The sequence below is a fragment of the Mesoplodon densirostris genome, chromosome 5, assembly GCF_025265405.1.
Source record: "Mesoplodon densirostris isolate mMesDen1 chromosome 5, mMesDen1 primary haplotype, whole genome shotgun sequence".
In the NCBI taxonomy this organism is placed as follows: Eukaryota; Metazoa; Chordata; class Mammalia; order Artiodactyla; family Ziphiidae; genus Mesoplodon; species Mesoplodon densirostris.
In genome coordinates, this window is record NC_082665.1 from 119436563 (window position 1) to 119449313 (window position 12751).

At 36.3% G+C, this 12751-nt stretch overlaps 1 protein-coding gene across 4 annotated transcripts in view; it reads left to right on the forward strand.

The window, feature by feature from the left end:
* Positions 1-12435, forward strand: part of ZNF148 (zinc finger protein 148) — a 137549-nt gene extending 125114 nt beyond the window's left edge. For all 4 annotated transcript variants that reach the window (XM_060099411.1, XM_060099412.1, XM_060099414.1 and 1 more), the window contains 2 exons: positions 9490-9608; positions 9933-12435. In XM_060099411.1, coding sequence (XP_059955394.1) covers positions 9490-9608; positions 9933-11531 — 1718 coding nt within the window. In that variant the 3' untranslated portion in view covers positions 11532-12435. The remainder of the gene's footprint in view (positions 1-9489; positions 9609-9932) is intronic.
* Positions 12436-12751: the final 316 nt, after the last annotated feature.

Consider the following 12751-nt stretch of genomic DNA (forward strand, 5'->3'; position numbering starts at 1 on the left):
GGACTCTCAACCACTGCGCCACCAGGGAAGCCCCTGATCTCCCTTTTTTATGACTTATTAAAGATAGAAAATCCATTCTATTATCAAGTGTGTTTTACTAGGCCATGTGAACATTGTCATAGATACCATAATACCTAAATATTATAGTATTTTATATATTATTATATTAGATGTCATAGTATCTAAATATTTTGACCTAGATTTTATGAAGACTTCATTATTAGAATAATTGCCACTTTCATTCTGATTACTAAGAACAGTAGATACCATTTCTTGAGTGTAAAGCACTTTAGATCCACTATCATGACAAAGAATTGGTTTTGGGGAGGAGTTATAGGAGAAAATGATCCTGGGGAGGAGAAGAAGCATGACAGTACTAGGAATTGAAAGATCACTTTGACTAGAGCTCAGAAAGTGAAGGGGAGGGTTGTGAAGAAAGCTCAGATATGAGAGGAAAAGGTAGGGGCCAGGTGGTAGTGGACCCAGATAGAGAGAGGGAGGGAGAGAGAGAGAGAGAGAGAGAGAGAGTGTGTGTGTGTGTGTGTGTGTGTGTGAATCCTAGGAACAGTAGGCTTTCAACATGATCAGATATACTTCATGTTAACAAAATCTCGCTGTGATGTAGAATTAGAAAGAGATGAGAGTGAATACCATAGAGACTACTGTTAGGAAGATATTAAATAGTAGTCCAGGTCAGGGGATGATAGTATCTTGAACTTGGGTGATGACAGTGGAAAGTGGAAAGAAGTGGGCAGATTTGACAGGTATTTAGTGGGTAGAATCAGTAGGTCAGTAACATGTTAACCAGTTGAATACGGAGACGGGTATATAGAAAAGCTGTGCAGGCCTCTGGCTTGCAAAACTAGATGCCATTCATACAAAGAGGGAATCTGGATAAGGACTAAGCTGTGGGTTGAAGATCACAAGTTTAGTGTGGGATATGAAGTATTAGAGATCCCTAAGTGTCATAGAAGTAGTTATGTTCAGTAGGCAGTTTGGATGTGTGGTCTGGGGCTCAAATTAGAGAGTAATTAAAGCTATGGAAATAGATGTTTCCCTTTTTGCCAAAGAAAAGAATATAGAAGGAGAAAAGCAGGGAGCTTAGGAGGAAGCCATGAAGAACTAAAATATTTCATGGTTGGAGGGAGGAGAGTGAGCTGGAAAGAGCATCGAGAAGGAGCAGTCAGAGAGGCTGAAAGAGTATGAATGTCATAGAAGTCAAGGGAAATGTGAATTCAAGGACAAAGAAAGGGATCACCTAAGTTGAATGCTGTTGAGAGGTCTAAGATAACTGAAAACATTTGGTTGTATTTGGTAACCTGAAGGTGATTTACAATAACCGTTTTGATGAAGTAAGTGCAGAAGCCAGATTAGAATGGTTGAAAAGGAAGAAGAGGATTAGTTGAAACTACCAAAAATGAGATTAATGTATCAAGTCATATTGAGCTAGTTTATGCATAAAGCTTATGTCCATATCAGTTTCTTCTGTATAACTTGCCCTAATAATTACCCACATTTTAAGTAAGAATTCTTACCCATAAACACCTCAGTGTGTGCAGTGTCAGAGTTACCAGGGAGAAACACTGCAGTGGGGGAAAAGTGTGGTCTCATTGATAACTGTTATTGAAACTCCAGGCTCCTTGGGTATTGGAAAATTATCATTAGTGGAACACCTTGAAATTGTTTCTTCTTCACCATGTTATTGCTTTCCAAAATTGTAAACAGTATTTACAAAATCCTTGGTATTTTTCATGTAAGTCTTTCCTGTTCATCTTAAAATCACTCAAGTGCTGTATAGATTGTCTTCCTTTTCCAGTAGAGGGTCTCTGGTCCTTAAGGGGAAAAACAATAATGGGATTTTCTCCTAAAGATATTTCACTTAAGTGTTTTTATGTTTCTTAAGGAAATATATATCAGCTATTTTATTTTCATTTCCATTCAAGAGACATACCAGAGTACCAAAGTTGGGAACAAGATACAGAGCACGTTATCACTGTTACTTTTTAACATAATATTTGAGAATAATAGCCAGAAAAAGTAGGAAAAATATTATAGGTTAAAAATAACTGTATTATTGTAAACTTGGAAAACCCGTGAGAGTCAACTGAAAATGACTAAAAACCAGCAAATTCATTAAAATTGCAGAAAACCATATACTTTGTATGTGTACACACACAGAGTAGAAGATTTAATGGAAGTAAACACCCTTTTTATAATATCAGCAACAAGAAATGTAGAAAATTCCTTATTAGGAAATTATTAAAACACTACTGAGGACACAAAACAAAACAACCCCACCCCCACTTTTTTCAGTGAGAAGAGTTAACATCATAAAGTACATAAAGTGTATCAGTGTTCCATAAGTTAACATAAACATTTCAGGCAACTCTCCCTTCCCCCCACCATAGATACTAAGCTAATTCAGAAATGATTTGGAAAGTGGACAAACAAGACAAACCAGGGAAAAATAAAAGAAAAACAGTGAGGGGGATTAGTCCTACCAAATGATGAAGTATGTATTATAAAGTCTTAATAACTAAAACTTGTTTATTCTGGCTTATGAATAGTCCCATAGAACAGAATAGAAGGTCTAGAAATAGACCTATGGAACTTACTAGTGTATGATTGTGGTAAAAAATGTGATCAAGAAAAGATGAACCTTGTAGTAAATGATGTTGGAAAAACTGGATAGCCATCTGGAAAGACAGAGTTTTATCCATCACATTCTACCTCAGGATGAACTTCAAATGTATGCGATTTAATGTAAAAGATGAAACTACATACGTGTCGTTAAAAATATGGACAGATTGGAACAGGAATGTTCTTTCTAAATAACACTCAAAATTTAATATCCATAAAATAAATGATTGATAAATTCATCTATGTAAAAATTAAAACCCTTAGTAGCCAAACAACTCCACCCCCACTATTTAAAAAAAAACAAAACAAAACTGGAACTCATACAGACAAATGACCAGTCTCTTTAATAAAGCTCTTATAAATCATCAAGAAAAAGATCAGCAACCTAGTTAAAAAAAAAATAGGTGAAAGATAGGTGCAGACAGTTCTTAGAAAATGACATGTAAGATGGTCAACGTCATACTGAAATATTGTTTTTTCACATATTAGATTTGTAGTCATCAGGAAGTTTAACAATATAGTAGTATATGGCAAGGTTATAGGGAAACAGTCACTCATACATGGCTGGAGGGGTACATATTAATATCTCTTGTGGGGCCTCCCTGGTGGCGCAAGTGGTTGAGAGTCCGCCTGCCGATGCAGGGGATACGGGTTCGTGCCCCGGTCTGGGAGGATCCCATATGCCGCGGAGCGGCTGGGCCCGTGAGCCATGGCCGCTGGGCCTGCGCGTCCGGAGCCTGTGCTCCGCAACGGGAGAGGCCACAACAGTGAGAGGCCCACATGCCGCAAAAAGAAAAAAAAAAAAAAAAAAATATCTCTTGTGGAGACCAATTTTGGCAGTGTATTTCAAAATCACAAATATATTTGTTATTTGACCAGGAATTCTGTTACTGAGAATTTATCCTGCGGATGTACCTGCAAATTTTTTGCATTGACAGGGTATCTATTACAGCACTATTTATAACAGGAAATGTTTGGAAATAATAGGGGATTGGTTAAATAAATTGTATGTCTATCCATCAGTGAATGATATCAGCTGTCAGAACAAACGAGCTAGCTCTTTTTCTACTGATAAGATCTCCAAATTACTGAATTAAAAAAAAGATGCAGAACACAATAAAATACACTATCTTCATATAAGAAAGAGGGAAAAATTACAAAAAGAATATGTACTTTTTTTTTTTTTGCGGTACGCGGACCTCTCACTGTTGTGGCCTCTCCCGTTGCGGAGCACAGGCTCTGGACACGCAGGCTCAGTGGCCATGGCTCACGGGCCTAGCTGCTCCGTGGCATGTGGGATCTTCCCGGACCGGGACACGAACCCGTGTCCCCTGCATCGGCAGGTGGACTCTCAAACACTGTGCCACCAGGGAAGCCCTGTACTTATTTTTGCTTATGCCTGTGTCAAGAAACTCTGGAAAGAAACAGACCCAAACAAATAATTGTAGTTACCTATGGAGGGGCAAAGATAAGAGGAAGACTTTTTCCTGTATACTTCTCTATATTGTTTCGATTTTGTCGGGGGGGAATCATTTAAGTATGTGATCTAATCCATAAACAAACAAGGATCCTTAAATGGCAAAACTTAAAAAGTTTTATTCTGGACTGGCTAGTTAAAAAGGGAGAGAGAGAAGAAGAGGGAAAAAATGGGAGAGGGAGAACAAGATGCAGAGAAAGATGGTAGAGTAAAAAAGGAGAATAAATACTAAAGCAGAACAAAAGACAAAGGATTAGAAATAAGGTAATCAAAAAATAAATGACTACGGAAGATGAATTTGTGTTTACATTCATTTCTGGCTGACTTAGCCATCATAATTGTTCTATTTAGGGGACCGTGAAAGTGTTTTGTTTTAAGCAACAAAGGAACATTTTTACAAATTGCTTTTAAGGCATTAATGTTTGTTAAAGTAAATTTCTTAATGTTGCTTCTGGTTAAATAAGCTTTTAGTTCTTGATCTTCTACTAATATGTAGCAAATAATTTAAGCACGATTTTTCTCCATTTAATTTATTTTGAATTTAATTGCTAGCTCCTTGTGGGAAGAAATCATTTCTCATTCACTTTGTGTGGTGTCAGTTATGTTATCATGCAGTATTAAAGTTGCAACCTTATTGAGATGTAATTGACAATATCAAAAAACCCACCCCTTTAAAGTGTACAATTCAATAGTTTATGGTATATTCACAGAGTTGCACAGCTGTCACCACAGTCCAATTTTTAGAATAACTTTCACCATTCTAAAATCCTGTACCCCTTCCTCCCAGCACTAAGCAATCTTTACTCTCCTTTCTGTCTCTATGGATTTCCCTGTTCTGGACATTTCTTATGAATGGAATCAACAGTAGGTGGTCTTTTTTGTCTAGTTCCTTTCACTTAGCACAATGTTTTCAAGGTTCATTCGTGTTGTAGCATGTACTTCTATTACTTTTTATAGCTGAATAATATTCCATGTATGAATAGACCATATTTTGTTTATTCATTCATTAGTTCAGGGACATTTGAGTTGTTTTTACTTTTTGGCTGTTATGAATAATGCTGTTAGGAATATTTGTTTTTGTGTGGAAATAACGTTTTCAGTACTCTTGGGTATGTGCTTTGGAGTGGAATTGCCGAGTCATATGGTAACTCTTATGTTTAACATTTTAAGGATCTGCAAAATTGTTTTCCAAAGCAGCTGTACCACTTTACAATCCTACCACCCAAGTGTGAGGGTTCCAGTTTCTCTGCATCCATGCTAACCCTTGTTACTGTCCTTTCTGTTTTAACTGTCCTATTGGGTGTGAAGTGGTATCTCGTGATACTGATTTGCATTTCCTTAATGAGTAGTGATGTTGAGCATCTTCTCATGTACTTATTGGCTATTTGTATATATTCTTTGGAGAAATGTTCATTCAAATCCATTACCTGTTATTAAATTAGTTTATTTGTCTTTTTATTGTTGAGTTGTAAGAGGGGGGTTTTTTGGGTTTTTTGTGGGGTTTTTTTTCCGGTACGGGCCTCTCACTGCTGTGGCCTCTCCCGTTGCGGAGCACAGGCTCCGGACGTGCAGGCTCAGTGGCCATGGCTCACGGGCCCAGCAGCTCCGCGACATGTGGGATCCCCCCAGACCGGGGCACGAACCCGTGTCCCCCGCATCGGCAGGCAGACTCTCAACCACTGCACCACCAGGGAAGCCCTGTAAGAGTTTTTTTTTTAACATACTGGATATACATCCCTTATCAGACATATGATTTGCAAATATTTTTTCCCATTCCATGGATTGTCTTTTCACCTTTTTTAAAAAAAAACCAGTAACTTGAAGTTTATCATTTAATCATTTTCAAGCATACAATGTAGTGTAGTGAAGTACATTTATAACATTGTGTAACAAAATTATACACAAACAAAAACCTGTAACCATTAAGCAGTAACTCCCCTTTCCTTCCTCTGCCAGTCCCTGGTAACCTTTATTCTACTTTCTATTCCTGTGAATTTGCCTACTCTAGGTATTTCATCTAAATGGAATCACGAAGTATTTGTCCTTTTTGTGCCTGGTTTCTTTCACTTAGCATATTTTATTCAAGGTTCATCCATGTTGTATCATGTATCAGAATTTCATTCCTTTTTATGGCTGAAAAATATTCCATTGTCTGTATATATCAAATTTTGTTTATCCATTCAACACTTGGGTTGCTTCCATATTTTGGTTGTTGTGAATAATGCTGCTGTGAGCATTGGTATACAAATCTCTGAGTGAATCCCTGTTTGCACTTTTTTAGGGTATATACCTAGGAGTAGAACAGTTGGCTTGTATGGTAATTCTAAGTTTAACATTTTGAGGAATTGCCAAACTATTTCCCACAGCAGCTACTACAGCATTTTGTCTTTTTACTTTCTTGATAGTGTCCTTTGAAGCACAAGGTTTTTAATTTTGATGAGGTATATTTTATTTATTTTTTGTTTGTTTGCTTGTGCTTTTGGTGTTGTATCTAAGAAATCATTGCCTAATCCAGTCAGGATTTATTCCTATATTTTCTTCCAAGAGTTTTACAGTTTTAGTTCCCACATTTAGGCCTATGATCCATTTTGAGTTAATTTTTGTATACAGTGTGAGGTTGGGGTCCAACCCCATTCTTTTGCACATGGGTATCAAACTGTCCCAGTGTCATTGTTGAAAAGACTGTTTTTTTCCCCACTGAAGTCAGTCGACTATAAATGTAAAGGTTTATTTCTAGACTCTCGATTCTATTCCTCGATATGTATGTCTATCCTTATGCCATTACCACACTATCTTACTACTGCAGCTTGATTGTAAGTTTTGAAGTTGGGAAGTCTGAGTCTTCCTACTTAGTACTTCTTTTTCAAGATTGCTTTAGCTGTTATGGATCCCTTGCATTTCCATATGAATTTTAGGATCAGGTTGTCATCTTCTGCTTTGACCAATGTGGTGTGTATTATCATTTTTAACATTAAAGTCTTCCATTTCATGAATATCATGTAGAATTAATTGAATTCTAATAAGTTCACTAATTTTCTCTTTGATCCTCTCTCACTTTTGAAGAATGACTTTAACTTCTGATCTTAATGAGCTCTATCATATACAGTCTTTATTTCAAAATATGTACCTATTCTTAAACTTCTTTTTAAAATAATACTTGTACTCTCCTTCCCTTTTCATCCTAGTTCTTCTGGGATCTTGTTATTTCGATTATTCACCATAATATTCCATTTTAGTTCAGTTTCCCACCCTTACCAATTCTTAATCTCAAATGGATTGCCTCCTATTACTTCTCACTTCCTTTTTCTCATTTCTTTCACTTTCAAACTTCCTAAATAAGTGGTCTTCTCTTCCAGCTTTTGTTGCTTCATTAGTTATCCACTTACTAACAGCTTGGACAAGTATCTTAATTTTTCTGGACTTTCTTTTTTGTAAAAATAAGTAAATTGGTCGAGATTAGCTGTGTTAGGTCTCCATTCTAGCCTTTGAACCCTGGAGTCCTTACTCAGACTCCCTGTGTACAGAAGTGGAGCTGTTCTGTCCTGAATTTTGGGTGGCAACCTTAGAGCCATTTGTCACACCAGGATGATCCTTTGGGGGCCTCTGTGGAGCCCCCAAGAGCATAGTTTGAAGCCATTTCAAAGTCCCTTCGGCCCTAAAATTTGGTAACTCCATAGCGATTACAGAAGTTGCAGTTCTTGAAAGTTTCAAATAATTTATTTGTTGCCAAATTAAATTGTCTTGTTAGGTACCAGTTCTCCAGTGTATTTTATAGTATCCCAACCCTTAGTTGCTCTGTTACTCCTCACTAAATTTTCTTTCCTTGGCTTTAATCTCATACACACAATCCCTTAAAGGGCTACTCAGCTTAGATTCTAACACAAGAAGCTTTCCCAAATCTTACCAGCTCATAATAACATTTTTTCCAATTATAATCCACTGTAATAATCCTTTATGCCATTCATGTGGCCCTTAAAAGTTGCCTGAAGTATTTTGAGCTACGTAAAGATAATTTAGGCCCAGATTCTGACCTAAAGAAATGTAATTTAGTTAAAAGAATAGATTCGTACAAAATAATTATTGGAATGAAAGTAATGAGTGCCATTGGAGAGGTACAGCTGAAGTTCTCTGGAAAGTTAAAGAAGATAAAGATGCCTTTCCTCCAGGGGAATAGGGCAAAGTATCCCAGAGGAGATGGGCTGGGCCTTGAGGGGAGTGTAGTACCTGAACACAACGGAGGTGGACTAAGAGAGCTGCGTGAATCAAGGCAGAAGTAGGAAAGCATGAGATGGTAGGCTCTTCAATTTGGCTGGAGAAAAATGTTAAGAAGATAACTAGTGGATTATAAAGTTATAAAGGTAAACCAAAGCTGGATGTAGTTCTGTTAGTTATTTCTTTCTTGTTTTTCCAATTATGTCATAAACTCTTTGAGGACAAGTAACATGTCTTATACTTTTATGGGTAGAGGAGAAGTATTCAGTAAAGTTTTGTTGACTGTATGAAGGGTAGAAACAGTGTTTTCCCAAACAAGCATTATTTAAGATAACTTCTTGTCACACCCTTCTATTTACTTAGGCTGTGGCTTTATCAGTAAAAGCCATTTTAGATCTTCTTAGTAATGGTTCATTAAAGCTGAGAAGTCCTTAATGTGATTTAAAAAAAAAAAAAAACTGGGGGTGGTGTGGGGGTCATGTGCCCAGTTAACAGCCCTCAATTTAATTCGCTCCCGAAAAGACATGAGAAATGCTGGTTTGAGTCGAGGAAAAGAGAATCAGTATAAACAAACATTACTTTTAAAACTTAGTCTCTAATTTAAGCTCTTCTTATGTTTTAATAAATTAGATTTAAAAAATATTTTCCTAGGATTCAGATTTCATTTAACCACAAATATCTTTGAAAAAACATGAAGAATTAAAAAGGTATACCCAAGAATTGTGTTGGACTATGTATGGGTAACATTTTGTTTTTTCAAAAAATTTTCTGAAATACTTTTTGTATGATTGAAAAAAGGATTAGAAACATCGGCCACTCTACTGAAACCCTGTTCATATTACTGTTAAGGTCCTGGTAATAATACCGGTCTCTATGGAAGGTGTATATTATGTACACATACAGTAAAAGGGAAATTGAGTATGCCTGCTTTCAACCTTTTCTTTCCAATGGCGTGTACCAATCTCTTTCATTTTTACAAAGCAAGATATTCTTGACAAATTAAACTGGAAGATATGTTTAGTATGAGGGAGACTTTTGCCATTTAAAAAGAACAAAGTATGGCAACGTTCAAAAGCCATTTATTTAGAGGTCCTTGTGGTAAAGTAATTCATTATTTTACAGTATTTGTTTTGTTTTAAACTTTCTGTATCATGTGCTAGGTGAAAAACCATTTCGCTGTGATGAATGTGGTATGAGATTCATTCAAAAATACCATATGGAAAGGCATAAGAGAACTCATAGTGGAGAAAAACCCTACCAGTGTGAATACTGTTTACAGGTAAGGCGCGGTTTGAATTTTTTTTAAAAATCACTTTATTGTGGTATGAGTGACATTGAAACTCTTCTATCTGAAATTAAATTATAAAACAATTCTAATAAGTTAAATTAGAAAATGTTACTACTAAAACTATTTGAAGAACTTCCTAACTGCTGTTGATTCAATTTGTAATAAACAGTTGGCTCAGCAAATTAGTTTGGAGTTGCTCATATTATTATACTTACATCTATCTTTATATTAATTCCATTTTTTTCTTTTCTTTTCTTGGTTGACCAAAATACAAACTAAAACAAAAAACTCACTTCCGAACTTTGAATTCGACAGTATTTTTCCAGAACAGATCGTGTACTGAAACATAAACGTATGTGCCATGAAAATCATGACAAAAAACTAAACAGATGTGCCATCAAAGGTGGCCTTCTGACATCTGAGGAAGATTCTGGCTTTTCTACATCACCAAAAGATAACTCACTGCCAAAAAAGAAAAGGCAGAAAACTGAGAAAAAATCATCTGGGATGGACAAAGAGAGTTCTTTGGACAAATCTGACCTGAAGAAAGACAAAAATGATTACTTGCCTCTTTACTCTTCAAGTACTAAAGTAAAAGATGAGTATATGGTGGCAGAGTATGCTGTTGAAATGCCGCATTCTTCAGTTGGGGGATCGCATTTAGAAGATGCATCAGGAGAAATACATCCACCTAAGTTGGTTCTCAAAAAAATTAATAGTAAGAGAAGTCTGAAACAGCCATTGGAGCAAAATCAAACAATTTCGCCTTTATCCACATATGAAGAGAGCAAAGTTTCAAAGTATGCTTTTGAACTTGTGGACAAACAAGCTTTACTGGACTCAGAAGGCAATGCTGACATTGACCAGGTTGACAATTTGCAAGAGGGGCCTAGTAAACCTGTGCACAGTAGCACTAATTATGATGATGCCATGCAGTTTTTGAAGAAGAAGCGATATCTTCAGGCAGCAAGTAACAATAGTAGGGAGTATGCGCTGAATGTGGGTACCATAGCTTCTCAGCCTTCTGTAACACAGGCAGCTGTGGCAAGTGTCATTGATGAGAGTACTACAGCATCCATATTAGATTCACAGGCACTGAATGTGGAGATAAAAAGTAATCATGACAAAAATGTTATTCCAGATGAGGTACTGCAGACTCTGTTGGATCATTATTCTCATAAAGCTAATGGACAGCATGAGATATCATTCAGTGTTGCGGACACTGAGGTGACTTCTAGCATATCAATAAACTCTTCTGAAGTACCTGAGGTTACCCAGTCGGAGAATGTTGGATCAAGCTCCCAAGCATCCTCATCAGATAAAGCCAACATGTTGCAGGAATACTCAAAGTTTCTGCAGCAGGCTTTGGACAGAACTAGCCAAAATGATGCCTATTTGAATAGCCCGAGCCTTAACTTTGTGACCGATAACCAGACCCTTCCAAATCAGCCAGCATTCTCTTCCATAGACAAGCAAGTCTATGCAGCCATGCCCATCAATAGCTTTCGATCAGGAATGAATTCTCCATTAAGAACAACTCCAGATAAGTCCCACTTTGGACTAATAGTTGGTGATTCACAGCACTCATTTCCCTTTTCAGGTGATGAGACAAACCATGCTTCTGCCACATCAACACAGGACTTTTTGGATCAAGTGACTTCTCAGAAGAAAGCTGAGGCTCAGCCTGTCCACCAAGCTTACCAAATGAGCTCTTTTGAACAACCCTTCCGTGCTCCATATCATGGATCCAGAGCTGGAATAGCTACTCAGTTTAGCACTGCCAATGGACAGGTGAACCTTCGGGGACCAGGGACAAGTGCAGAATTTCCAGAATTTCCCTTGGTGAATGTAAATGATAATAGAGCTGGGATGACATCCTCACCTGATGCCACAACTGGCCAGACTTTTGGCTAAAAAAATGTGTAAATAATACTGGCACTTTAGAACAGATTAATCAAGAGTGGGGTTACTCTGTGTAAAATGGAGTGCTGTACAGATTTAAGAGCAATGCGTTAAAACAAGTTAAGCTGATATGAATAGCAAGATAATCCAATAACTGCATTTTGTTTGGTTAGTCAGCATTCTTTGAACTGCCTTACATGTTGTCACCTTTATAGAAGCAATGCATTATTTGTTTTAGATCAGAAACTTGCTATTCCACCTACACCAAGTTTAAAAGGAAAAAAAAAAGACTTTCGCACAATTGTTTCCTAACTGATAATATTGTACATTTTTAGGAGATTAGTAATTGTGTGAAATTTACTCATACTGTTTCTAAGTTTTTCAGCATAGTCATGGCACTTCAGCAGGGAATCTGAGTATACTTTATAGACAGAGTGAACTTAAAAGTTTAAATGTCAAGAGATTATGGCTTAAATAAATTAGTGTGTCCTATAGGGGGAAAAAGGAAACCACCTTTTAAAAAGAATGATATGCCATATACCCTTGATCTTCATTTTGCATTATATTGACATGTTTTTTTTTTTGAGAAAAAAAGTAATAAAAATCTGATAGTCTAAGACTCCACTATTTAAAAGCCTAATTACTTTAAAAATATGCATACTTTCAAAACTTTTACCAAAATACATAACTGTTGAAGCATTCACTTCTCTATGGAAGTATGCATATTGGTGTCAGTTTCTTTGTACAGTTGTACCTAGATATTTTTTATGATTTTTCATGTGCAAGTATCAAGGTTTTGAAGTTTTAGTAAAAAGATATTCTGTAGATTACATTCCCAAGAACATAATGCTTATACAAAATGTATATTCCACATTTTAAAGCTTAATTGTATTTTACTTTACATATACACTTCAGTTAACATAGAGCACTTAGAATCTATTTGGTATTTTTGATTTCTCAAAGTAAAAAAAAAAAATTTAGATTTTTAGGTTTGATATGGTTGTGTCATAATCATCTCATAATTGAAAATTTTAATTTTTGGCAATAAAAGGAAATTGGATATCTTTGGAACTGTAAAACCTGGTTTAATCCTTCTCTTTCTAGAATCTTGATAGATTGGATAATTAAACAGTATCCAGAGAAACTAAAGAAATGGGCATTTTAATTGCTTATTTTATCTTGAGTTACTTTTTAATGAACACTGCTCATTACAGTTTTACAAACCAAGAGTG